This window comes from Phodopus roborovskii, unplaced genomic scaffold (assembly GCF_943737965.1).
Source record: "Phodopus roborovskii unplaced genomic scaffold, PHOROB, whole genome shotgun sequence".
In the NCBI taxonomy this organism is placed as follows: Eukaryota; Metazoa; Chordata; class Mammalia; order Rodentia; family Cricetidae; genus Phodopus; species Phodopus roborovskii.
The window spans coordinates 10,025,483-10,052,991 of NW_026125506.1; the positions used below are offsets into that span (position 1 = coordinate 10,025,483).

General features: G+C 42.0%; 1 protein-coding gene across 2 annotated transcripts; it reads left to right on the forward strand.

Moving 5' to 3' along the window:
- The first annotated feature begins 451 nt into the window (after positions 1–451).
- On the forward strand, positions 452–27,053 carry Tmem116 (transmembrane protein 116). 2 transcript variants are annotated; one of them, XM_051176579.1, is made up of 11 exons: positions 452–610; positions 1,106–1,152; positions 1,999–2,062; positions 4,454–4,585; positions 16,400–16,504; positions 20,587–20,636; positions 21,966–22,049; positions 23,874–24,012; positions 25,295–25,439; positions 25,884–25,957; positions 26,560–27,053. In XM_051176579.1, exons 1-11 carry the CDS (start codon positions 467–469, stop codon positions 26,770–26,772), a joined length of 1,197 nt encoding a protein of 398 aa, XP_051032536.1. In that variant the 5' UTR covers positions 452–466; the 3' UTR covers positions 26,773–27,053. The 2 variants fall into 2 exon arrangements, with proteins under 2 accessions (XP_051032536.1, XP_051032535.1); XM_051176578.1 differs by lacking the exon at positions 16,400–16,504.
- The last annotated feature ends 456 nt before the right edge of the window (positions 27,054–27,509 follow it).

Sequence of the window (27,509 nt, forward strand, 5' to 3'; positions counted from 1 at the left end):
GTAATGCATGCCTTTAATCCCAGCAGCCAGGAAACAGAAGCAGGAGGATCTCTGTGAGTTCGAGGCCAGCCTGGTCTGCATAGTGAGTTCCAGGACAGCCAGGGCTATGAAGAGAAACCATTCCTCAAAAAGCAAAAAAAAAAAAAAAAAAAAAAAAAAACCTATTCTCTTCTTGATTTTCACTTTTCACTGTTATGTGTCATCATCATTTTGTCCCCAAATAGGGATAAGTTTTAACAGGCTTCTGCTTACCCCATTTCTTTTCCTTTTTACCTGTTGTACTGCTCTTTTGCAACTTTATCTGCCTTTTTTTTTTTTTCCCTCCTCTTGCTCCTTAAATTTCTAGTGTTTCTTTTTTTCTTTAATGTTTCTTACAACTTGGTTTCTTCTGTCACCTGCTGTTTCTATTTTTGTTCTTCTCCTTGGCTTGTTCTACCTTCTGCCCTAAGGTACAGGGCAGGGTTAGATGGGGTGGAGCCCAGTTGAGGCAAGGGTGGAGCTACCTGTTCAGAGCCTGACTGAGGAGGGCCTGGGCCGGAGGGTCGCTGGGACTGAAGTCCTTATGGCCCTCTCACTGGAGACTAGTCCTCTGGGAAGCCGATGGGACCCTGTAAGGTCAAAAGCTGGTGGCCCTCCCCCTCTCCCTCCCCTTTCTGTTCCTTTTCTCTTTCTCTTTTCTGGGTTTTACTCACAGTGGCTCTCTCCATGCTAATAATTTCCCCCTCTTCATTATTTCCCCTTTTCTGTCTTTTAACTTTCTGTCAGTCAGTTTCACTTAGCATTTTCTTCCTTGTTAAGACTTCTTTCTGTCATCTGTCTGGTCTCCCTTAAACATTAGCCTTTCCTCTCTCTCCTACTTTGTTCTTGCCATTCTTGCCTTCACTGTCCCCGCACATTGCTCTTTGTTCTAAAATTGGAGTGTTTTAACAGAGTTGGGTTGAGGGTAGCCGGGCCCTGCCTTCCCACAGGTCTGCTCAGGTTTCACTCCTTCCCAGACCTGGAGTGGGTTTGAAGGTCTGTGTTGAAGAGATAGTTAATAAACATCGAAACAGAAGTCAGATTGAACATTAAATGTAAGAGATTGACTTTTCTCTCTTTTGTTTAGTTTTTTCCTGCGATACAGTGGATACAATTTGCCACAGCTACTCTGAGGTATGTTGTTCAGTCTCGTATCACATGACTGTTGAAATTACATGAGCAGCCTGGAGAGCTGTGCAGTTTTCCACATTTTGCTCCTGAGGGTTGCATTTTACTTTTTAGTTAGGAATTCTTTCCTAGGTTGGTATTCCTTCACTGATAAAAGGTATGGGGACTGGGAAGACGGCTTGTATAAAGTACTTCCTTCCTAAGCATGAGAAGCTGAGTTGGGATCTCCGGCACTCACATGAAAAGTCTACCGTGTTGTTACCTGCCTGTTGTCTCAGCCTTGGGAGGCAGAGACCGAGGATCTTGGGGGCTCCAGGTTCAGCTAGGAAAGCTGTCTGAAAATTAAGGTGGGAAGTGATAGAGGAAGACACTGACATTGACCTCTGGCCTCCTCCTCTGATGGGTCACTACATCTACACCCTCAGTGGGAGCAAGAATTTGAGTAATAAGAGTAAAGGGAGGGCAGTCATTTGAAATAAGTGGGCAGCCTGTCATCAGGACTGGCACAGACCAGCATCGGGCACTCACCTCACCACTGCACCTGTTAAACACAGGGAGGAAGGTGAACATGGGGGCTCACATCTAATCCCAGCACTTGGGGGAGTGAGGCAGGAGGGTCACTGAGTTTGAGGCCAGCCTGGTCAACACAGTGGGTTCTAGGACATCAGAGGCTACATAGTAGAGAAATGGGAATGGTACTGAGAAGATTGGCACGCCCCTAGACAAGGGTGAAAATTCACAAAGCACTCTAAATTTAAAAATGTGCGGGATATTTTATGTCAATTACACCAATAAATTATAAAAACGAGTCTTACCACTGTATTGTAATGGCCAATGGTCTTTGTCTCTCAGTGTTATAGGTTCAAGTTCACTTATTACTTATGCTGTGTTCCAGAACCCACAGACATCTACAGAGGTGAGAGTCTCTTTCCATTGAGTTTGAACTGCTGGTGACTTAGCCTTTGACTTAAGTGCCAGGAAAGCACCAACCTATGCACAGTGGGATAATTCTGTGATTACTAATAAGTTCCTCATTATAACATATGGGAGTGCTTCCTTTGGTCACAGAACTCCTTTTTCTTCTAAGCAGGACTGTAGCTGTAACCTTTGATTTCTAGAGGTTAGCTATTAAGTGAGGCTCTTTGTGTACTGTGAATTGTGAAGGTTAGAGAAGCTGCGTCTGAAGTCTTAGGCTGTATTGATGCTAAGTGTAGTAAGGCCTTCCCTCTGGGTGAGCAGCTTTTTTTCTTTTTAGTGTTTTTGTTTTTGTTTTGTTTTGTTTTGAGACAGGGTTTCTCTGTGTAGCCCTGGCTGTCCTGGAACTCACTCTGTAGACCAGGCTGGCCTCGAACTCAGATCCACTGCCTCTGCCTCCCTGAGTGCTGGTACTAAAGGTGTGTACCACCACTCCTGGCTTAGGTGAGCTTTCTGATGCTGACTTTAAAGAACACTAGTTGGCCAAGACTTGTCTGCTTGAAACACACTTGTTTGCTGTCCTGTCCTCCTTAGCAATTACAGTTTCATTATAAAAAATCTTTTATAAAAATAATCACACCAAAATGTTCAACTTAAAAACTTGCCTGTTGGGCAGGTTGAGACTCCACCTCAAAATAAAACACACACACACACACACACACACACACACACGCCAAGTTGTGCACTCAACACCCCCCCACACACACACACTCATGAAATCCTGGCAAGAGTGGTCTACTTGCCAATTCAATAAATACCTTAAATAACAGGGAGCAGTTATTGCTGTAAGCAGATGGAATGGCTCAGAATTAGCCACAGTGGGGTTTAATGTGTATATGGAAGACCTGTGGTCTGAAAAACCGTGAAGAATGAATGTAGTTTGGCCCATTTCACACTTGAGGAAACTATGGAGGCCCAAGATTAAGTTACACACCAAGTAGCAGAGCAAGGCTAATCAGAAGACCAATTCCTTCTGAGTTAAACAAATACAGTATTTATTATAGTTTAGCTATATTCTCTTGGTACTCTAAACCCTAAATATTTCTTTGACACAGCCTTGTTATGAATCCAAGTACTCTTGCTGTAGTCCAGGTAGCTTCAAATTCTTGATTATCTGCCTCTGTCTGCTGAGCACCGAAATCACCAGCCTGTTCTCCCATTTCTGGCTAATAAATTTTTCATACTTCAAGTTAGCTTGTTAAATTCCACAGGGTGTAGAGAATAAGATACATTTAATTTATAGACCCATTTGGAGAGAACCACCATTTTATAGTATCCTGCGTTCATGAGCTCTTTCTTAGATTTTCTCTGGTGTGTCTCGATAAACATATTTCTTCTGTAGAATAACTAGAAAAGAGCTGGGTGTGGTGGTGCATGCTTTTGATCTCTGCACTCAGGAGGCAGAGGCAGGTGGAAGCCAGTCTGGTTTACAGGGTGAGACCCTGTCTCAAAAGTTAACTAATAATAAAACAGAGTGATAAAAAAGCTAATTGGGAACAGTGAGGCACAAAGATACTAAAAAGTAAGCAATCAGGTGAGGGATGTCTCAGTGAATAAGGGTAAGTGTTGTGTAAGACTGAAACCCTGAGTTCCCATCCTAGCACTCAGGTAAAGGTGGGACTTGGTCATGTGCATGCCTGTGCCACAGTACTGTGTAGCTGGAAACAAGAAGATCCCTGGAATTGCTGGCCATCTGTGTATCACAGATTCAGTAAAAGACCCTGATCAGAGGCACAAGGTAGAGCAGGAGTCCTCATTTTTCCTCGTGTCCATGCACAGGAGCACACTTCCTCCAATATGAACACATGTACATAGTGTCATACTCACACAAATACATACAAAAACAAGAAAATACATCAGTGTAGTAAGAAGGCAAAAGGTAGCATATATATATATATATCATACTGGCATTCCTCTCACTTTGAAGTACTCAACTACATCTGTAAACGTGTAGCTCATGACGTCATTGTCTAACTTTAGAGTATGTTGGCTGTGCATACAGAGCGTATGTGGTATAGCTTCACTGTAAGCCTCCCATCTATCCATTCTTCCTGTGGCCTTCTAGCGGAGGAAGGAGTGTCCCTATGGGTGAGAGTGCTGAGCTGTTCACAAGCTCTCTTACTCCAGGACTTCGAAGTAGCTGCGCTCACAGATCCTTTCCTATCAGGAATCTTCCTTTGCGTTATCAATAGTCAAACAATGGCAGAAGCCCTGGCAGACTGGCAGCATTTTTTTTTTTTTTTTACTTAAAGCATAAAGTGTAAAGATAATTTGTATGTTCTTTTTTCCTAGCTAGATCATTTACTGAATTAAGAATTGTGGCTTTTGACAGATGAAACCACTCTTTTGCCTGAGCTTTTCTGACCTGCTCCTGGGAATTTGCTGGCTCATAAAGACCCTTCTCTATGGAACTTCAGCAACCCACAAGGACAGCATCTGCTATAACCTACAGACAGTCGGGGAGGTGAGCATTCCTAGACTCCACCAACACTGTGCAAGGAAGGCACATTCATATATAAGTACAATTCAGATCAGAGATGATCCATTGTGGAAATACAGATCCATTGTTCATTGTTACATGTTGATATAATAGTTTGTCGCTTTTTATCTTAAAAATAGCTACTGAGGCTGGGCGGTGGTGGCACACCTTTAGTCCCAGCACTTGGGAGGCAGAGGCAGGTGGATCTCTGTGAATTAGATGCTAGCCTGGTCCATATAGTGAGTTCCAGGCCAGCCATGACTGCATAGAAAGACCTTGTTTCAAAAATAAAATGAGAGAGACAGAGACAGAGAAGAAGTAGAAGAAGAAAAAGAAAATGGAAAGCTACTGTCAGGCCTGTGAGATGGCTCAGAGGGTAAAGGCACCTGCCACCAAGTCTGATGACCTGTGTTCAATATTAATAATAAAAACTTAGCCGGCTGTTGGTGGCTCACCCTTTTAATCTCAGCACTTCAGAGGTAGAGACAGGTGGATCTCTGTGAGTTCGAGGCCAACCTGGTTTACAGAGCGAATTCCAGGATAACCTCCAAAGCAATACAGAGAAACCCTGTCTCAACAATCAATCAATCAATCAATCAATCAATAAATAAATAAATAAATAAATAAATAAATACCCAAAGTCAAGGCTGGAGAGATGGATCAGTGGTTAAGGGCACTGACTGCTTTTTTTTTTTTTTTTTAGATTTACTTATTTATTCTGTATGTAACCAATGCTCTTAACCTCTCTCCAGCCCCTGACTGCTTTTCTAGAGGACTCAGGTTCAATTCTCAGTACCCACATGGCAGCTAATAATTGTAACTCCAAGATCTGACACCCTCACAGACATGCATGCAAGCAAAATAATAAAATTATTTTAAAAAAAAACCCAGAGCCAGATATTAGGGGATGAAAACTGAAAGATCAGAGAAGTAGAGCAGCAGCCACTAGAGACCTTACCTCTGTGACTCTCAGACCAAAAAAGAGACCAAGCTCCCATCTGCAGCCTTATCACTTCCTGTCTGTCTGTACAGACTTCAGATCTCTATGGTTAACTAATGACTAGCTCATCCCTCTGATTTTCAGGTAAGCTTTATGGGTAGAGTACAAAATATCACCACAGTCATCCAACTCAAGAGATGAACAAAAGGGGGTCTAGAGTTTCAGACCCATCTGGACTACACGGAAAAATCCTGTCTGAAAAAATAAGTCCAAAAAAGCAAAACAAAACATTACTTCTAATAGAATTATTGAAAATTCAGGAAGATATAAAACAAAAATATCACCCACACATAGTCATATTAATGTATTCATTACAAATCTTTCTACTTTTTCTGAGTATATTTTTAATACTTATAAAATAGTAGATTAATGTTTTTGTAGTGATTTTTTTGTCCTATTTTAATCATATTTCTATATACTGAAATTTTTTTGTAACTTTTGAATTGACTACATTATTTTGTGCTGTGTGGCTATAATAAACATTGGGATTTAAAGACACCACTGGTGATGGTGTAGGCTCACATCATGCTTTCCATAACCTTTATTGTAAGTGTACAACACCATCAATGTGGGCTGTTGGCTTCGAATATCTGAGAGTTGTACTGTGAAAAAAGAGGTTAAATGAACACTGCTTAGTCTGTTACTTACAGGAAAATGTCTTCTCTTTTACTAGGAAATTAACACAAGTCAAGATGATATAATCAGAAAGGTAGATTATCAAGAATATGAAATTTTGTGAGAAAATTTACCATGGACCTCCTGTGGCAGGTCATAGTCAAAATGAAGATAACCATATTTTTTTTAATTACCCTTGGAAAATATTTCTAATATTTCATATGTGCAATATAAGTGAATATCTTATTTAGACTTGGAGGGTCCCCAACATATCTTGTGTGTGTGTTTATGTGTATGCATGCATGTATCTGTGTGTGTACAGTCATGTGTACACATGTACACATGTATACATATATATGCATATTCCCAATCTAAGAATATCTTGTCTTTTTGTTGGTTTTTTTTTTTAATTCACAGAGATCTGCTTACCTCTGTTTCCCAAATACTGGGATTAAAGGCGTGCACCACCACTGCCTAGCAGATATCTCAAGTCTTAAACATTCCCAACTAGTTCAGACATAGGATACACAACCTGTAATGTGTGACTGGCACTATGAAAATCTGTATTTACATGTCACAAATCACAGAGGGCTTTAACTATTTTAGAAACATACTTTGCTAGACCTGCCAATAGTCTCACTAGTTAAGTAGAGTCAAGACCACATTTTTTCAAATGAAGAACTATTATAGTCTTTGAAATTAAAAACATAAAAAAACCCAAAAATGTTCATTGAAGGGGCTGGGAGGATGGTTCATTTGGCAAAGTGTCTGCCACTCAAGTATGAAGACTGAGATGTGAGGTGCACATCTATAATCCATTGTTGGCTGGTTGGGCATAAAGGCAGGTGGATCTCTGGGACTTGCTAGTCAGTCAGCCTCACCTAATTGATGAGCCTTAGGACCCAGCAAGAGATTTTACCTCAAGAAATAACAGAGCAATCAAAGAAGACACTTGAAGTTGACTTCTGGCACCCACATGCACATGTACACACTCATGCCTCTGAGCACACACATGTGCACACACTAAATGCATCTTGTGTGTGTCTGTGTCTGCATGTGTGTGACTGTGCATGTGTGTGTCTGTGTGTTCTAATGCTATGGTACATATGTGGTACATATGGTACACATGTGCACATGCTATGGTACATATGTGGAAGTCAGAGGACATCTTTCAGGAGTTGGTGGCAAGAACATGGTGGCAGCAGGAATGTGTGCTCCAGGACAGCTTGTTCTCATAACAGCAGAGACATATAATGTTGACACTCACCTGGGTCTCTTCCTTTCTTTCCTCCTTCCATCCCTGCCCGTTGTCTTGGGTTCTATTCCTGTAAAGAGATTAATGACCACGACAATTCCTATGAAAGAGAGAACATTTAATTGGGTCTGGCTTACAGTTCAGAGGTTTAGTCTATTATCAGCATGGCCGGACATGGCAACAAGCAGGCAGATGGTGTTGGACAAGGGGCTGAGAGGCTGCAGAATTGGCTTGAGCATTTTTTGTTTTTTCCAAAATGGTTTCTCTGTGTTGCCTTGGCCTCCCTGGAACTCAGAGATCCACCTGCCTCTGCTTACTGAGTGCTGCTTACTGATTTAGCAGTTGAAACCTCAAAATCCACTCCCAGTGATACTATTCCTCCAACAAGGCCACACCTACTGCAACAAGGCCGCGCCTCCTAGTAGTACCACTCCCTATGGGCCTGTAGGAGCCATTTGTTTGTCTTTTGTTTTTTCAAAACAGTTTTTCTCTGTGTAACAGCCCTGGCTGTCATGGAACTTGAGGTGTAGATGAGAGTGACTTTGAACTCACAGGGATCTGCCTACCAAATCTACACTCATTTCCACTTGTTTGAAACTGCTGCTTTTCTAGGAAAACTATGTGATATGCTAAGAAGCTCAGTGGTTTCTAGACTTCATAATTTTGCAGAAGAATAAAATTAAATCCCTGGGATGTGATATAATGTCCTCTACTTCTTGTTTTGGTCAATTAAGAACACTTAAAAAAGCTGAGCAGTGGCACACGCCTTTAATCCCAGCACTAGGGAGGCAGAACCAGGCAGATCTCTGTGAGTTCAAAGCCAGCCTGGTCTACAGAGTGAGTTCCAGGACAACCAAGGGCTACACAGAGAAACCCTGTCTTGAAAAACCAAAAAGAAAAAAAATATCATTTGAGAAAAAAACTTGGCAAAAATGTAACCTCAAAGATGGTGATTCTTGATGCTGGGGAGATGTCTCAGTAGGTAGGAGCACTTGTTCTTGCAGAGGATCAGGTTCTATTCTCAATACATACTGTGGCTTCCAACCTGTAACTCCTGCTCCAAGGGATTCAACACTCTTCTGGCTTCCCAGGGATCAAGCACAAATGAACTCACAGAGTGAAGGCAAAACACACATACACATAAAAATAAACTCTAAAAAATAAGTAGTAAAATTAGCCCTATCAGAAACCCATTATTATTTTGGATGCTTCTCTGTGTGTTCCTAGACCAGCTTAATTATCAGGAAGTGAATGTTGTTTTGAGGCTAGGCTGCTGAAACTTCAAGAACATCAGTTTCTCCGTTGATTTTCCTTTTCTGCCTGGATGAACAAGGGGTGAAAATTAGGCTCTCTCACCTTTGTTTGCATAGCTTGATCATATGACCATGGTTCCTGAACCTAATTTGGGTAATGGAAGGCTTTCATGGAGTCCAAATCTGTAAGGGCTTGGCCAGCTGGCGTACCTGAGGCCACTTCACAGAGCTGGAATACAAGAAGTCAACATTGACTCATACCTAGTCTCCATTCCAGATCTTAGTAGGAAGTGAAGTGGCTCAGAGAACCAAGCCAACAGGAATAAGCTTTATTCTATTATTATTATTATTAGGATATTTGGGTTTTTTGTTTTTTGTTTTTCTTGAGACAGGGTTTCTCTGTGTAGCCCTGGCTGTCCTGGAACTCACTCTGTAAACCAGGCTTGCCTCAAACTCAGAGATCTGCCTGCCTCTGCCTCCCTAGTGCTGGAATTGAAGGCTTAAGCCACCACTGCCTGTCCATATGTGGAGGTTTTTAAAGGGTTATTTCTTTTGCAAACTCAGTGAATCGGTAAACAGGTTTTAAGGTGCCAAAGTCACATTTGAGTGATCCTTGCCCTTCCCAGAAGTGTCCCCTCCACTTTATGGTCTGAAATGTGAGGGGTTCTCACTAGATAGCTGCTTGCTTATTTTAAATTGTCCCTTAGGTTAGGCTGGAGTCAGGAACAAATTCTGTGCTTTTCCCCCAAAGGGCCTCAGAGTGCTGCTGTGCTCAGACTTCTGTTTAGCAGAAAGAGCTGATGTGTAGAAACAAGAGCAGGGAACAACGACAAAATCAGAAATACCTTCTGGCATGTCTTTATTCTTGAGTGTTCTGGACTGAAAGAGCATGCTGGTCACATATTGTAGAGATAATCAGTTTTGGTTGCAAATAACATGATGTTTGTGGCACAGAGGTTTAGAGTCTTCTGCCACGTAGCCTGGGAAGGCAGAGGCAGGTAGATCTCTTGAGTTTGGGCCAGCCTGTTCTACAAAGTGAGTTCCAGGAAAGCTAGGGCTATACAGATAAACTTTACCTCTCAAAAAAAAAAAAAAAAAAAAAAAAAAAAAAAAAACAGAAATTAAAAGTTTAAACTCTTCATAGTGACAAGTAGCCATGTACTTTCTAATCAATCTAAAAACTGAATCATAGTTTTCTCACTTATAATTGATAGATTTTTAGTGTAACAGTGAAGACCAACCTAGACCAATGTTGAGGAGTACTTGCAAAAAGGATTCACTGGCAAGTTTGATGTTTGCTTCACATACTTAGTGGTCTCTTGTTTTCTCCATCTATCAATAGAGAGTATGTTTTTATTTGAAGCATCTCATTAGATTTCATGATCTTTGCTTGTTAGTATGTTCTCACTGTCTGTCTGACCCCTTGGAATTACTGCTCCTAATTCTGAGCCCTACATTTCACAGTGTTTTATGTGCAAATAGCAGGGCCAGTATAGTGCTGATCCTTGACAGGCAAGAAGGTAATCTGGTTCATCATGCCTCAGTAACTGGTGCTGGTTCAAATATCTATAGCCAGTCCTCAGGCAGTTTATTTTAGCCATATTTAAGCATGGTACCATCTTGAAAAAGAGTTTTCTAATGATAATTAACTCAATCCTGTGTGTCCAACAAAGCTTAAGACATATTTACATTGAAATTCTTTACAAAGTACATACAGGCTCATTCTTAACAGACAGGTTCTCTGACTCAGAAACTTAGGATTTTTATTGCTGTGAAGAGACACCATGACCATAGAAACTCTTTATTTTATTTTAAATGTGTTGTGTGCCTACATATATGTCTGTGTGAGGGTGTTGGATTCTAGAAATACAGATACTTGTGAGCTGCCATATGGGTACTGGGAATCGAACCCTGGTCCTCTGGAATAGCAGCCAGTGCTTTTAACTGCTGAGCCATCTCTCCAGCCCACCCCCCCCTTTTGATCACAGCAACTCATAAAGGAAAACATTTAATTTGGGTGGCTTCCTCAGTTTCAGAGGTTCAGTCCATTATCATTATGAAGGGGAGTATGGCAGTATGCAGGCAGACAGTGCTGGTAGCTGAGAGTCCTGTGTCTTGCAGGCAACAGGAAGTCAACTGAGACACTGGGCAATATCCTGAGCATAGGAAACCCAAAGCCCACCCCCCACAATAACACACTTCCTCTAACAAGACCATACCCACTCCAACAAAGCCACACCTCCTGATAGTGATACCCCCTGTGAGATTATGGAGGCCAGTTACATTCAAACAACCCCAGAAACAATGCTCAAGATAAGGGTCTAGGGAGAAAGACTGGGAGTTAGGAGGGGCCTGGCCCTACAAATAACATAGAAGTTAACTAGGTTGTTGTAAAGTACAGATGATAGCGCCCATAAAGATTAGCTTTAAGCCAGGCAGTGGTGATGCACGACTTTAGTCCCAGCACTTGGGAGGCAGAGGCAGGCAGATCTCTGTGAGTTCGAGACCAACCTGGTCTACAAGAGCTAGTTCCAGGACATCGCCCAAAACCATAGAGAAACCCTGTCTCAAAAAAAGAAACAAAAGATTAGCTTTATTGACTGATAAACAATGCTCAAGACAAAGGTCTAAGAGGGTCAGATGTGACCAGGCATTCAGGGTGGAAATCAGTATACATCACCTTCATTGATTAGACAGCCCTTTGTGTTTAACATTCCTGGTTTCTCCAGTGATGTGAGTATAAGGACCTTGTGCCCTCTACCAGTGAGAGAGGTTAGGTAACATTCTCATTGGGTGGTTTGTTTTTTTTTTTTTTTCCAACATTGAAAACATGATATTCAGATTATTGAAGTAACTGACAAAAATTGACAGTAAATTTATACGTAATTGGACACTATTCTCTGTAATAATCTTAACCTCTATTTTTTTACTAAGAATTTTAGGTGCATTCATCTCATAAATAAGCTAGCTAGAATATCAAGATTTGTTTGACAGGGTCTCATAGCCTCACTGACAAGGAACTTACTGTGAGATCCAGGCTAGCCTCAAATGTGTAGCAAACCTCCTGTCCCCAAACATGTGCCTGATTGAATACCAGGGTTATGAGCTGGGTTTGGTGGTTCATGTTTGTAGCCAGCACTTTGAAAATAGAGGCAAGTGGAGGGGTTCAGGGTCATGCTCACCCACATAGTGAGCTCAAGGCTAGCTTATGTGACAGGAAACCCTGCCTCAAAACAAAGCCAAGAAAAGATACCAAGATTTGGGAATTTTCTGTTTGGCATCCTATATATTGGGTGTTAGGGGAGATGTGGGTAATAGCTCATCCCTCATCACCGTAGTCTAGGTTATTACTTTAATACTAAATAAAAAGTAGTTTTGCTGCTTAATGAGCCTTTTAAAAAGCTATTTAAAAAGACTTACTGGGCAGGCTCAGTGGTTGGGAGCACTGGCTGCTCTTTCAGGGGATCCAGGGCAGGGTTGATTCCCAGAACCTGAGTGACAGCTTATAACTGTCTGTGATCAAGCCTAAAGAATATTTGGCAACTCATATAGACATGAATAAAAATCTTCACTTTTCTTATAAGATCCAGAGGCATGTTAGTCTATGCTCTGTTTAACTTGAAGGCCTGAATGTCCAAATGCAGTTTTATGCCTGAGGTGCCCCTGCTCCCTTCCCAAGCAATGGTAACTAAATAGGTGCTTGCCTGATTCACAGGAGTACAGGTGATGGGTTTGATGATTTCTGAGTCTCAAAAGAAGACAAAGTAGAGTAGACTTGTCTACAAAGTAGATTTGTATTTAATTATTTCTCTTAGATGCTGAAAATGTGAGCATTGCCCGGGTTGAGATTGGTGGCGCACACCTTTACTCCAGCATTTAGGAGGCAGAGGCAGGTGAATATCTGAGTTCAAGGCCAGCCTGGTCTACCCAGTGAGTTTCAGGACAGTGAGGGCTACACAGAGAATCCCTGTCTTGAGAATCCCAAAACCAAAAGTTTTTGTTTTTTAATTTTTGATTTTTTTTTAAATCAGGGTTTCTCCCGGCTGTCCTGGAACTCCCTATGTAGACCAGGCTGGCCTCAAATTCAAAGATTTACCTGCTTCTGTCCCCAAAGTGCTGAGATTAAAGGCATGTGCTACCACTGCCCAGCCAAGTTTTAAATTTTTTAAAATTAATCAATTAATTTTTTCCCCCCAGCCCAATCAGTTTCCTCTCCTTCTCTTGTGAGAACCCAAAGGAAAGTTTATTGTGCTCAAGTCAGAATCTGTTTCATGATACTCTGGCTCCCTCTACTGACCTTAAGTGAAATTGCCTAGTGTTTATATTTTCTCACTTAACACAGGTTGGAATGAAATATGTATGTATCCCAAGTACATGAGTTTTTTCCACTCATAGCATCCCTCTTGCCTCAACCTCTCAAGTGCTGGAATTACAGACATAATGTGAATTGGTACTTTGCCCACATGTGTAGCTGTGTGAAGGTGTCAGAACTGGAGCTGGAATTAGACAGTTGTGAGCTGCCTTGTAGGTGCTGGGAATTGAACCCAGGTCCTCTGGAGGAGCAGCTAGTGCTCTTAATCACTAAGCCATCTGTCCAGCTCCTCCACCCCATTCTTTTCTTTTGTGATAGGTAAGTTTCTGCTAATGTTTGTTTACCAAGATTGACCTCTCTCTGGCCGCTGATTAGGTACCGTTTCCATAACAAAAGGAGAGAACCCTGATTTACACTTAGGGCCCTTCTTATATGAAAGGACATGTCTCCAATAGGCAGCTCAAGGAGTCAGTGCAAGGTTATTATGTCATTAAGTCTTTAACAGGAGAAGCATAATTCCAGCAAGTAGGCAAGATGGCCCTAGGTAATAACTATTTGAAAAGAACTCTGCTTGGTGCACTTAAGTAATTCTGGCAGTATGTTTGCTGTATAAGTCTCACATCTGCCTAAATGGCCAGATTTGGGGTCTACTGTCTTTGTTTAAATTCTTCAAAGTGTAACCTGAGGCAGGTTTAAGGATAATGGTGTGTGTGGAACTATAAGCCTTGGGCTTGTATATTATGGTACAGTTCTCTGCTCTGAATCTGTTTCTCATTGTGTATTATCCCAAACTATAGTTAATAGCTTGTCCATGTCCCAAACAGGTTTCTCCATCAACACAGTAAACCAGATCAAGGTTAATTGAAAAGTAAAAAAAAAAAAAAAAAAAAAAAAAAAAAAGACAGGTTTATTTGAGCAAAGCAACTCCCAGATGAGTTGTCCAGCCCCAGAGATTGGAGGCCGGAGAACTGATGCAGGGAGATTTTATAACCTGTAGGTGAGGGGTGATAATGTGCCCACCAACAGGGTTTGTGCCCAGGTACGGTCAAAAGCTGGAATGCTTGAGCAGGGATTTGGGCTGCTGGCAGCTTGAGGGGAGGAGCTGCCCTAGCAGCCAAGACTGTGGAATTGGGCTTTTTGGAGCCTTTTCTTTCTTGGAAATTCTCTGAGAGAGTGGGTTTGGAGGGGAAAGGGGGAGAGAGAGAGAGAGGAGAAAGGAGAGAGGAGAGACAGGAATGGAGCTTTTCAGATGAAACAGGCAGGAGTAAGCTGGAGGTTAGAGTCTAACAGTAGTCATGCACTAATGTTAAAAGTTCTTTCTTCCCTTTATTAATCTCTAAGTGTATGCAGTGATCTCATTAGCAAGGCATATTAATTCTGTCACAGCCTAGGATGACCTTAAACTCATGATTTTTCTGTCTTTCCAAGTGCTGGGGTTACAGACATGACATCTGGCAACCTTTGGTTTCTAAAACATCTGTTTTTATTTATTTACTTATTTTTTAGCACAGAAGATCATTCTCTAGATCAGCAAGAGGGAAAACAGATGGCCAGATCACATTTCACATTTTACTGTAGACATTGTTTAAAAAAAAAAAAGTGAGTATGATAGTATACACCTTTAATCCCAGCACTCATGAGGCAGAGACTGGCAGATCTTTGTGAGTTCCAGGCCAATCAAGGTTATTTAGTGAGACTCTTGTAAACAACAAAAGAAAAATAACATGAAAGTAGTATGCCTTAGGTAGAAATTATACTTCAGATTTTGAATTTTGATTGTTTTCTAGGCTGGCAATATGCAACACTAAACTCTCAAGATCCTAGGACATGTTAACCCCAGCTCCCTCCCAATCAGTCACACATAGTCTCAAAAGCAAACAGCCAGACTCCAGTGTGTACTGTATTGTTAACACTATAATGCTCAGGAATAGTTTCAGGTTGTGATGGGTATATTACTAGAACAATAAAGAGCATCTTCATAGCTTCATTTCCCCATGTTATACTGTTCTTAAACACAATTCTATATATCTGTACATGTTACAAACCAACAATATAGTGCTAGAATTATCTGTTTTATAATGTGGTTTTTTTTGGGGGGGAGGTTTGTTTGGTTGGTTTTTAGTTTTTGGAGACACGGTTTCTCTGTCTATCCCTGGTCACTCTGTAGACCAGGCTGGCCTTGAACTCACAGAGATCTGCCTGTTTCTGCCTCCCAAGTGCTGGGATTAAAGGTGTGCCTGACTTTTGTCTGTGGGTGCTGGGGATTTGTTGGATTTCCCTCCTTGGTATGTATGGTAAATGTTTCACCCAATGAGCTGTCTGCCCAGCTCCAGCTTTTGCTTACATGAAGTTGAAGAGTAAATCCTGTTACCTTAGCTGTGCAGGAGCAGGAATTCATGCCTTACATGGTGTCATGTGGTTAGTGCCCTGGAATAATCCTTTATACACTGTAAAATGTTGTCACACAAATTGGTTTTAATGAGCCGCTGATTGGCCAGTAACCTGGCAGGAAGCATAGGTGGGGTGGTCAAACTAAGGATGATGGGAAGGAGAAGGGTGGAGTGGGGTCGCCAGCCAGATGCGGAGGGAGCAGGAGATGGTCATCCCATGCTAATAAAGCTACTACCCATGGCAGAGTGTAACAAGCCTGAGATATCAGCCAAGCACTTGTAAGTAATATTGAGTCAGTTATTTGGGAAGCGGCAGCATAGTATTTGGGAGTAGGCGGGTGGGAGTGAATCTTCTGTTTACAAATTATCTCTTTGGTTCTTTTTTAAGAATATTCATTTTATTTCTCTCTCTCTGTGTGTGTGTGTGTGTGTGTGTGTGTGTGTGTGTGTGCGCGCGCGCGCGCATGCTTGAGGATGTTTATGAAGTTCGGAAGAGGATACCAGATCTCCTAGAGCTGGAGTTCTGGGTAGTTGTGAGTAGCCTGCTGCAGGTACTGGGATTAAAGGCATGTGCCACCAACACCAGGCTCTAACTACCTTTTTAAATGCAGATACAACAGAGACCATGAGAAATGGCTCAGAAGATGAAGCTTGTTCCATATAAACCTGGTGACCTGAGTTGCATCCCTAGGAAAAGTGCAGGGAAAGAACCTACTCCACAGCTGTCCTCTGACCACAAATGTGCTGTGGCACATACACACAATAATAATAACAAACTGAAAAAACAATAAAATAATATTCACTAAAGTGGAAAAGTTAGGTGAGAGGAGGTGGATTCTGTGGTTCTGAATAGTCCAAAGGGTACAATGAAGCCAGCCAGTTTAGGTAAGTAAGACCTCATCTGAGAATAATGGGGTACATTTAAGGAAGTAGGAATGGGACATTTATGGTGGGTTGTTTTGACTCTCACCTAGATACTATGCATTGCCTCATTCCTCTACACTGACAATTACATCTGGTATCTGTACTCAGAGCTGAGGAGGAGACACAGCCAGAGTGGACAGAGCACAGCGGCACAGGTAAGCTGAGAAGGGGCTCCCCAGAGTTCTCAGCAAGCAGTGCAAGCCCTCAACACTGACTGAGTATGTGGAAGCTGATGAAAATAATGTTCCCATAGTTTCCATTTGTGGACATCACTTCCTGTCCTCCCTTGACACACAAAAGATTTGTTTGTTTGATTGGTGTTTTGTTTTTCAAACAGGATTTCTCTATATAGCCCTGGCTGTGAATTCATTATATAGACCAGGCTAGCCTCAAACTCCAACTCATAAAAATCTTTTTGCCTCTGCCTTCCTGAGTGCTGGGATTAAAAGCATGCACCATCACATTCAATTTTGTCATTTTATTGTTGTTTATTTGTTTTTGAGAGAGGGTCCTGTGCAGCCCAGGCTGTCCCCAGATTCACTACGTAGTCAAGGATGACCTAGAACTTCTGATCTTCTTACCTCTATTTCCCAAGTGCTGGGATTCCAGGTATGGACCACTAAATCCAGTTAATGTGTTGCTGGGATTAGACCCAGGACCTTTAGAATACTAGGAAACACTCTACCAACTGTGCCACAAAACACAGGCCCATTTTAATCTTATACATCTTACTAAATATTCTAATCTTCTGCAGTATTCACTATTTTGTTTTTTTAAATAAATAGCTTTTTATTTACTCACTTTTTAAATGTTTATTTACTTTAGTATATGAGTGACCTGTCTTCATACACAGCAGAAGAGGGAATCAGATCCCATTACAGATGGCTGTGAGCCACCATGTGGTTACTGGGAATTGAACTCAGGACCTCTGAAACAAAAGCCAGTGCTCTTAACCTCTGAGCCATCTCTCCAGCCCATGTTTTCTTTTGTGTTTTTAACTAAACTTTTGTTAAGAGCACGATAAACACTCTGGAAAGCTGCTCTGCCCAGTCCCTAGAGCCTGCAGATTACTTCTCAAACAAAGGAGAGTGTCCAGGGAACATATGAAATAAACCAGTAAATATCTGTTATATGAGTAGATGGAAGAGTGTGTGGATTAAATGCATTAGTGATTAACTCAGGTTCATCAATAATACGTCAGTGTTGCATTAAGGATAGAAATAAAAGCATTTCCTTTTGGAGTCTTTAAGCAAGAGTGAGTCCAGATTTGAATTCTCTACTTCGTGATCTCTGTGTCCTCTGTCCCTGTGTCTGTCTGTTCCTCCCAGAGGGCTTTGCTCTGTCTTTATTAACCAGCACAGAGGCAGGGAGGTACTTTACAGGATCTTTAACAGAGTTTTATGAGGGATAAAATCACTACCTCCAACATTTTTTTAATTTTATTTTTTAAATTTCTTGTGCATTCATATGTTTTTGCCTGCATGTATGTTCCTATGAGGGTGTTGGATCCCCTGGAACTGGAGTTACAGACAGGTGTGAGCTGCCATGTGCGTGCTGGGAATTGAACCCAGGCCCTCTGGAAGAACTCCCAGTGCTCTTAACCACTGAGCCATCTCCCTAGCCCCATCTCCCTAGCCCCACAAATGTCATTCTTTATCAACTAATATCCAGGTGTTGAGTTCAACATTTATGGTGGATATTAATTTCAGATAGCTGCTTCCAACTTCTATATTTTTTGCTTTTAACAAATGATATATATGCATTGTCCTGGGCCACTTGTCTGACTTATAGCCTTGAGTACATTATCTCTCACATTTTGTTTATTTAAAAGTCTCTTACTATGTAACCAATGCTGGCCCACAACTCTCTATGTGGCCAAGAAAATTAGGCCTCAAGTTTTCATCTTAAAGTTAAGTATTAATCTATATAATCCATGGTGCTTCTTCCAGCTTCCAGCACCAAGATACTGTGCTCATGAAAACGTCAGTTTTTATTTTATTTTTTTCTTTTTCTCTAGCTTTATTGAAGATGTTCACTGTTAAGGAAGGGTAGGAACAGAGAATTTATGTTTCCTTTTTTCTGGTTCCTCCCTTCTCAGAGAACAGGGGAAAATTTAATGAAAATGTAACTAAGACAGGCATTTTGTTTGTTTGTTTGTTTGTTTTGTTTTTCAAGACAGGATTTCTCTGTGTAGCTTTGTAGACCAAGTTGGCCTCAGACTCACAGAGATCCTCCTGCTTCTGTCTCCGGAGTGCTGGGATTAAAGGTGTGTGCCACCACCACCCTAAAATTAATGAAAGTGTAACATGAAAAGTACCCATAAGCAGCATCATAGATAAGATACTATAGTGTATCCAAAGGCTATTCAGTGAAACTTCTTGGAGACAGATTTTTACTATGTAGACCAGGCTGGCCTTGAACTCACAGAGATCTGCTTGCCCCTGCAAGTGCTGGAATTAAAGGAGTATGCCACCACAACTGGCAGCACAATTGTTTTATATCAGTAGCTACTAGCCATAAGTGGCCACCGAACACTTGTAATGTGGCTGCCAAATGAAGGAACCGCATCAGGGAACTCAGCCTTTGAGGCAGTCTCTCCCACTCTGTAGCCCTGGCTGGGGCAGGATTAGAACTTGCTGTGTTGTTTATGCTGGCTTCTGACTTGCAGCAATCCTACTGCCTCTGCCTTTCAAATTCTGGGTGCAGAGGCATATGCCATCATGCCTGGCAGGAGTTGACATTTTCATTTTATTTAGTTTTAGTGTAAGTAGCTATGTGTGGGTAGTAGCTGCTGTGTACAACCAGAATGCCACTCTGCTGCCATTTTATCTTGCCCACTCTGGGCATTCCACAGGCATAGGTGTCCTCTGCACTTTAACCTTGCATGATCCCTCCAGGAAGGAAGGACCTATGGCTACTTAACCGTTTACATGCTTATCTGTATAAATGGAAAGACACTGCAAAGGGCTGCAACTTTCTTTTCTCTGGGCCGATGAGTGCCTCAAAGCACAGCAGTTTCCAGGGCTTTGTCCACAACGTCACTCAAAGCCCCGGGACTAAGCTTGGGTGGCCAAGTGTCAAAAGCAAACCCCATAGTCCATGAACTTTCCATTATAATAATACCAAATTCATAGTAGTCATGCTGCTATAAATTGTTCAGTCTCTGATGTAAGTAGGGTGGGTGTTCATCTGTCTATCTGGGAGTACTGTGAATTTGAACCCAACTCTTTTCTATAGTAAGAACATATTCCATCACCCTATGTAATGCAACATACTCTGTGTGGTGTATATGTAGTGTGTGTGCCTGTGTGTCAGTATGTAGATGTCAGTAGTCAACACCAGCTGCTTTCCTCTGTTGCTCTCTGCCTTTCTTGTTTTGTTTTCTGAGACAAGGTTTCTCTGTGTATCCCTGGCTGTCTTGGAACTCTCCCTGTAGACCAGGCTGGCCTCAAACTTTGCCTACCTCTGCCTCCCAAGTGCTGGGATTAAAGTCATGTGCCAACACCACCCAACACTCTCTACTTTTTTTTTTTTTTTTTTTTTGTTTTTGAGACATTGTTGGTCACTGAACCTGGATTTTGCCATTTTTACTAGTCTGATTGGCCCATGCATAAGCCCCAGGGTCGGTCTGTCTTCCCTTGCCTCCTCCACAGTGCTAGCTAGGGTAGCTGACAAGTGCTGCTATGCCTGATTTCTTGTGTGGGTGCTAGGAATCTGAACTTAGGTTCCTGTGATTGCTCAGAAACCACTTTATCTACTGAACAATCCCTAAGTCTCCAGATTTAAATGTTCCAGTCTCTAAAATGCAGTGGTCTTATAGCCAAAGACTCTCCTTTGACTCTATCTTATCAACATTGGCCTACTTATATTTTGTGCTGGCCAACTTAACATAGCTTCATTCATTCATACCTTTCTTATTACTCTATTATTTCATATATGCATTTATTCTTAAAAGAATTTGTTTCAGCACTTAAGCATTGGATTACTTCCTGTAGTCTTCTGGTTTAATTGTTACTATTACAATTGGGTTTTTTTGAATAGTAATATAGATAAAACTGTCCTCTCCAGTACCAAGGGAACTGACTGTTGGAATCTATAAACAATATGGCTGGCAAAGCAATGGAGCTGCTGGAAGTATGTGTGTGCATGCATGCATGTGCGTGTGTGTTTGTGTGTGTGTATTTGCTCGTGAGTTTGGCACTGGCCCTAACATTTTTCACGTCTATTCTTTTCATAGGTGATAGGTCATACTTGCCAAGGTGGTAACATAGTGTTCCTTTTGTCAAGGTAAGATTTTTTCCCTACTTAGTAAGGTAGCAAAGGGACAAATGGCCTGTTACTCTTCATTCCCACTGTCACTGCCATGTCTTTTCAGAGCATTTACTGATAGGAAGCAGCAAATACAAGCATTGATGACTTTCTTCCTTTCCCCAGTTTGGAGTTAGAGAGCTGGGCTTTAGCTATAGCTCTATAACACCAATTCTATGTGATTTTGAACAGATCCTTTTTTGCATTTGTATGTAAATGAGTTCAGGGGTCTATGTGTCAGGTGTATGCTTCTGTGCATGCATATGAAGGCCAGACTTGGTGTTGGTCCCTTTTCTTTGTCACTCTCTCACACATCAAGGCAGTTTCTCAGGGAACACAGAGCTCAGCACGCCTGCTAGTTGGACCAGCTACCTTACCTTGAGGGTTCACATTTCTGTCTGCAATGTGCTGCACAGCAAGCTGGCCTCCAGGGCTCTCAGCTTTTTCATCCATCCCAGTGTACCTCACTCCAATCCTCAGGCTTTTTTTTTTCTTTAAGATTTATTTATTTTACGTGCATTGGTGTTTTTCCTGCATATATGTCTGTGTGAGGATGCCATATTCTCTGGAACTGGAATTACAGACAGTTGTGAGCTGCCATGTGGGTCCTGGGAACTGAACTCAGGTCCTCTGGAAAAACAACCAGTGTTCTTGACTTCTGAGCCATCTCTCCAGCCCCACACCTTATTTTTTCAGATAGTATCTCTCATTGGACCTGGAGTTCACCAGTTAGTTGGCTAGCCAGTGAGCTCTGGGGATCCATCCATCCTGTCCCATTCCTGGCCCCAGGGTACAGATGCACCTCCATGCCCTGATTTTTCATGGGTGATGGGGATCAAACTCAGATTCTCATGTTTGCATAACAAATACTTTACAAGTGAGCCAACTCCATAGCCACCTTGCCATCCTTTAGACTTCTTTCTTCCTTTCTTTTTCTTTTCTTCCTCTCTCTTTCTTTCTTTCTCTCTCTCATTTTTGAGAACTCACAAAGATCCATCTGCCTGCCTTTGCCTCCCATGTGGTGGAATTAAAGGTGTGCTCCACCACTGCCTGGGACAGCAGGTTTTTATGACTATAATGTCAAAGATTCTCAAACTGTTAAGAGATTGACTTAGATACAAATCCACTTCATAATGCAGTTCTTCGGGAAATTGAAAATAAGGATAGCTATGTTATTTGAGATGTTTTTCTTCATATCTGTCAGTTGTGGGGGAGTTGGTGGAGTAATATAGTTGGAGAAAGGAGACTATTTTACAAAAGGGCATGAAAACTTCCAGATAATTGCATAATACATTTTTCTCTTCCCAGCCTGATACCTCTGCTATTGATGACACCTGTATTCTGCCTGGGCAATGTCAATGAATGTTTCCACAACTTTAGCCAGAGCCACAGGTAAGGAAGGACTAACTCTGGTTTTTATTTGTTCCTTTCTATAACAGAGTAAAAAGGGGGGGAAAATTCTATATACTTTCTAGCCAACTTAGTTTTGCTGTTTATGACCCCTGAGAAAAGACCATAGATCCAACCTAATTATAATTAAAATATGTACTGTTTAATTTATAGCAGGATGAGCAATCTCAGAACCAAATTTGAGATTGCCATGTAGGAGGGGTATGCAGAAGGATTATTAAAGAGAAAAACTACATAGAGACTTTAAGTATCTATGAAGCAAATGAAACTGTTCTGTTCTACCAAGTGAAGTGGTTAAAGCATCTCAAAACAGTCTTTGGGTGTCTATATAAGTAAGTTACAGAAGAAAAAAAAAGCCGTTAGGCATAGCCACAGCTGTACATTTTTAGATGAGTGTTACTGGGTCAGGGGTGCTGGTGGTGTAGGGTTCAAGAAGACCCAAAACAACCCAAACACACAAGAGCTCATGCAAAGTAAGTTCCAGCAATCCAGACTCGGGAGCTGACTGTGTCCCTGAATATTCATTTCAGAGAGTTTAATTTAAGCAGAAAAACCACAGATGTCTGTGCCAAGTTACATTTACATTTCCCCTCCAACCAGCATGCAAAGAGTAGGGCCTATTCTAGGGACCTTGTTCTGTGGTACACTTGTTTTGTGGTATACTTCTCTTGTTCTCACTGGTTGGTCCACGCAAGGGTGACAGGGCAGCTTGCCCACCATTCAAGTCTCACCTTGTCAACAAGGATGCCAGTGGTGTCAGTTACCAGGGAGGTGTAAGGAGGTCTTGGGAACTTAAACTTTATTTCACTCTGCTTTTCAAGATGGAACTTCTATTCAAAATGGCTTCAGTTTTGTTCCTTCTTATACTGGGAACTTACCTTCCAGGGATTGGAGTCAACAACAACTGGTGGGTACAAAAATGGATGCCTAGCATAAAATGGATCTTCTTTAGCCATACAGTTTGTTTTACTTGTGGATGTAGCTCAGGCATTCGAATGTTTTCTGTGCTTACACAGTCTTGGGTTGGATCCCGAGCACTGCAGACAGTATGTGTGGTGGTGCATACCTGTGACCTCAGCACATAGGAGATGAAGACAGGTCAGAGTTACATGGTCATTCTGAACAACTTAGCAGTTTAAGGCCAGTCTGGGCAACATTAGACCCTGCCTCAAAACAACAACAACAAAAGCTTGTTTTGGAAATGAGTTCTAGACATAACAAGGAAACAGACAGTATAGAGTAACTTCAAGATATTCCATCTGTTGGAAGGAATAGGATGTTATAGTTACAGGCAAGAACCAGAAAAATGTAACTCACTGTGCCAGATATTTTTCTGTCAACCTGACACAAGCTAAAGGCCTCAGATTGGAGGGATCCTTACTTAAGTGCCTCCATAAGATCTGGCTGCAGGTAAGTCTGTAGAGCATTTTCTTCATTAGTGACTGATGTGGGGGGACCATGCAACTGTGAGTGGTACCATCCCTGGGCCGGTGGCCCTGGTTTGTGTAGGAAAGCAGGCTGAGCAAGCCATGGGGAGCAAGCCAGTCAGCAGCACCCTCCATGGCCTCTGCATCAGCTCCTGCCTCCAGGTTTCTGCCCTGCTTGAGTTCCTGTCCTGACTTGCTTCAGTGATGGATTAAGATGTGGAAGAAGAAGCCAAATAAACCCTTTCCTCCCCAGCTTGCTATGGTCATGGTGCTTGATCACAGCAATGGTGATCCTAGGATGTTGAGGTTTTGTTTTGTGTTGTGTTGTTTGTCCTGTCTTGTCCTTGTAGTATCATCCTGCCCATGGTTCTCTTCTCAGGGGTACCCTAATGCACTCACCACCATCAGCCATGATTGAACTCCTGCCTTCCACCAACACATCTGTCTGCAGCACACTGTATTTTTATGGTGTCACTGTTTTTCTGGCCATCTTTTTCTTCAGCCTCCTCCTCCTCATGGTATGGTTCCACCTGTCTGTTATGGCAGAAAGGAAGGACTGGGAGAGAGAGGTAGTATTCCAAGACTGGAGCAATGCAAGAGGCATTTCCTGTGGTCCCAGCATCAGGAAGTGGCCATGGCTGAGGATGTAGCTCAGTTGGTAGAATGCTTCCCTAGAATGCATGAGAGCATGTGCAGCTGAAACAGGATCATCCTCAGCTACATAGAACCAGTCTGGGCTGTACATGAAATCTTTTCTCCCAGAACTTAGGAGGCAGAGGCAGGCAGATCTCTGTAAATTCAAGGCCAGCCTGGTCTGTAGAGCTAGTTCCAGACAGCCAGAACTGTTACACAGAGAACCCCATCTTGGAAAAAAAAAGAGAGAGAGTCTAGGAGATGTTGATGACAGTGTAAATTACTGCCTCTGTTTTTTTGGACTTCCCAAAATCAAATGATGATCAGGGAAAGAAAAAAAAAACTTTTACTAGTTAGGTGACATTCATGTTCACTCTAAAATTAATGTGCTTCTTTGATTCCCATGAGGACCCAGAGTAGAAGAAGATCATATGACACAGATGTATCCTTTATATAAGTGATACTCTGTGACATAGGACCTGTGCTTTGATTTAATTACTTAGATAATAAAAGCACATTTTTTTTCTTCCCCAGAGACTATTTCTTTAGCTTGGCTGTCCTGGAACTCACTCTGCAGAGCAGGCTGGCCTTGAACTCACAGAGAGCCCCTTTCCATTGCCTCCAAGTGCTGGGATTAAAGGAGTGTGCCACCAGTGGTTGGTTGAGAAGAGATTTTCGAAACCTCTTTTACTTGCAGTTGAGAATTTAATCTCAGCCTTTGTACTGATGAACTTCAGGGTATTTAGCATAAAGCATGGTCTTGAAGAATCTCTAATAAGATACTTTAAGAGATGGGCTAGTTAGAACTTTAACATTCTGAGTGGCAATGTCATTAGCACGATACTTGCCCATCATGTTACAAGTCTGTGGGTTTGATTCCTGCCTCCACAAATAAACAACATGCCTTCCCATATGTATTATGATTTGTTTGAGGTTGGGAAAGCTGGGGGTTGGTGATACTCACACACTGAACATAATAACTCTGTTTGGTTAATATCTGTTTGTCTACATGAAAATTCCCACTGGGTAATTCTCTAAAGTCTGCTCTCATGGTAAAGGAGGAGAGTAGTTTTTCCTGACATGAGCTCCTTGTAGAGTGAGCCTTCTAAAGTGCTGAAATTTTGACTAAGCCATAGGCTGACTACTCACAATTACACTCATGTTTAGGTCTTACTCCTCCATGCCCAGACTTTGTATAAGAAGTTTGTGAAATCGACAGGCTTTCTGGAGAGTGAGCAGTGGGCAGTGATTTACATTGTGTGTCAGCGAGTTCGCTTCTTCCCGGTGGCCTTTGTATGCTGCTGGGGCCCAGGTTGGTATCTTAATAAAAAAAAAAAAAAAAAAACCAAGAGGTGAAGAAGGTAACTGTGGGGTTTGTCGAACATAATGATCCACCCATATCATGACTGCATATTCCTGTCCAGCTTGTAAATTTTATTTACTTACTGCTTTAATTTTTGAGACAGAGGCTTATTATGTAGAACCCCCCCATCTTCTGGCCTTTAAAAAAAAAAACAAAACAACAACAACAACAACAGAGGTCCACCTACAGCCTCTGCCTCAAGTTGCTGGGATTAAAGTCATGTACCATTCTTCCTGGCATTAATCTACAACTTTAATCAAAGCCAAAAGCTCAAGCGTTTACATAACTAATTAATCTCAGTACTGATTTTCATTTACATGTAGCTTCTGTTCATGGAATGCTCAGGCATGTGCACTTAGAGCTAACAGCAGGTCACACATTGTGTATTTGCAGCTGTCACACTGATGATCATAAAACTGGTCAAGCCACAGGAAACCTCACTGCATATGGCCTTCTCTGTGCTCCAGGTAAGACCTTCCAAAGCCAGGGTCTTTTCTTGTGCCATTTAGAGGACACACAGTGTTTTTCCTTCAGTATATTCATTTGTGAATTACAAAAAAGGACATCTAATGTCTGTGCTCACTTGGAAAGAATTAACCACTTTCCCAAAGGCAAGCTAGTCTAAGTGTTTCTGGGTCTAGTTTGGAGCACAGGTATTTTTGGGCAACTTAGTTTGGATATGCTGAAGATATGAGCGGTAGAATAAGATCTCACAGGTGTGAGCCAGTGGTGGTGGTGATGCTCTCCCATTCAGAGTGAATCAAATGGACCAAATTAACTGTTCATGGTGAGTGCTGAGCAGTAAAGGAGTGCTTTCCTCTTTCCTGCATTGTCAGAAGGAAGCTTCTTAGAATAGTTTCTATGGGAAGGGGTCAGCAGGTGAGGCTGTTTTATTGTCCTCATCTGTATACTAAACAGTGTAGCTAACTTTCAGCTGTCCACAGCAAGCTATAATGTGAAGGGTGTAGATGGCCTTCTACATAGTTCAGTAGCTCAAATGGCAACACAGCACATAGGGTTGGGACTTTATGGCTACAGCTTGGGCTCCATCAGTTTCCATCTCCTGCAGGCTCTCACAGCAGCATCCCAGGGTCTGCTCAACTGTGGCGTATATGGCTGGACACAGTGCAAGTTCCAGCAGCTAAAACGTGAGCCTCGCTGTGATGCAGACACCCAGACCCCATTGCTGTGTTCACAGAAGAGAATCTATAGCGGGAGCCCAGGCCTAGGCCCATCAGGGTCTTCTCTTGCCTTTGCTGCCAGCTCTTCCACCATTCTTTGAAACTGTGGAACTGGAACATTCAGGAAGGAAATGTTTCATGTGAGTGGACTCTGCAGGTCTGCAGGGAGCCACCCCCATTTCTTCTGGCCATACCCAAGACTAAAGAACTGAAAGGGAATACAGGGTTGTGGCCAGGAGCGATTCTGGGTGAATTAGGAAGGATCTCTCTAGTTGCTCATTCAGAGAAAGATAGCCGCTTTCCATCTAAGAGACTCATTACTTTTTCAAATACTAGATTTATTTACATCTCTTCAAGAAAAAATAAATTTCAGGTTCATATATATGTGTGTCATTTGCAAACTCTGCTCTGTGAAAGCAAGGTGTGCAGTTGGGGCTGCTATTGTGAGGTTGCATGGAGGCCTAAGAATGCTCACACAGCCAAATGCTCTGCCATTTACCTCATTCTTAGTGTTTTGGTGTTTTTCAAGTTGTTTAATATAGCAGTTGTTATATAGATGTTTTTGGGAAAACTTTATTTATAAATATAAGTAGATTTGGTGGCTATATACATCTGAAGTATTTATGGTTGACTATTTGAGCGGTGGTGGCAGAATCATATGTCCTATACATGGGGAGAGGGATTGGTCACAGTTGCTATGGAAACCTTAGAGGCTCCAAAATTAGAGCCAAGGCTCCCAGGACAGTAGCTGTAGCCATCACAGTTTAGCCAGCCCCAGGTTCTTAATGTTACCAACTTCATTGTTCCTTGAGCCTTACCTGGCCCAAGGCAGCTCTCT

Coding starts and splice junctions, on each gene's coding strand:
- Tmem116 (XM_051176579.1), top strand. CDS start 467: ATGGGGTGGAGCCCAGTTGAGGCAAGGGTGGAGCTACCTGTTCAGAGC. Junction 2,063..4,453: donor ACCCACAGACATCTACAGAG/GTGAGAGTCTCT, acceptor GGCTTTTGACAG/ATGAAACCACTCTTTTGCCT. Junction 24,013..25,294: donor TCAGCCTCCTCCTCCTCATG/GTATGGTTCCAC, acceptor ACTCATGTTTAG/GTCTTACTCCTCCATGCCCA.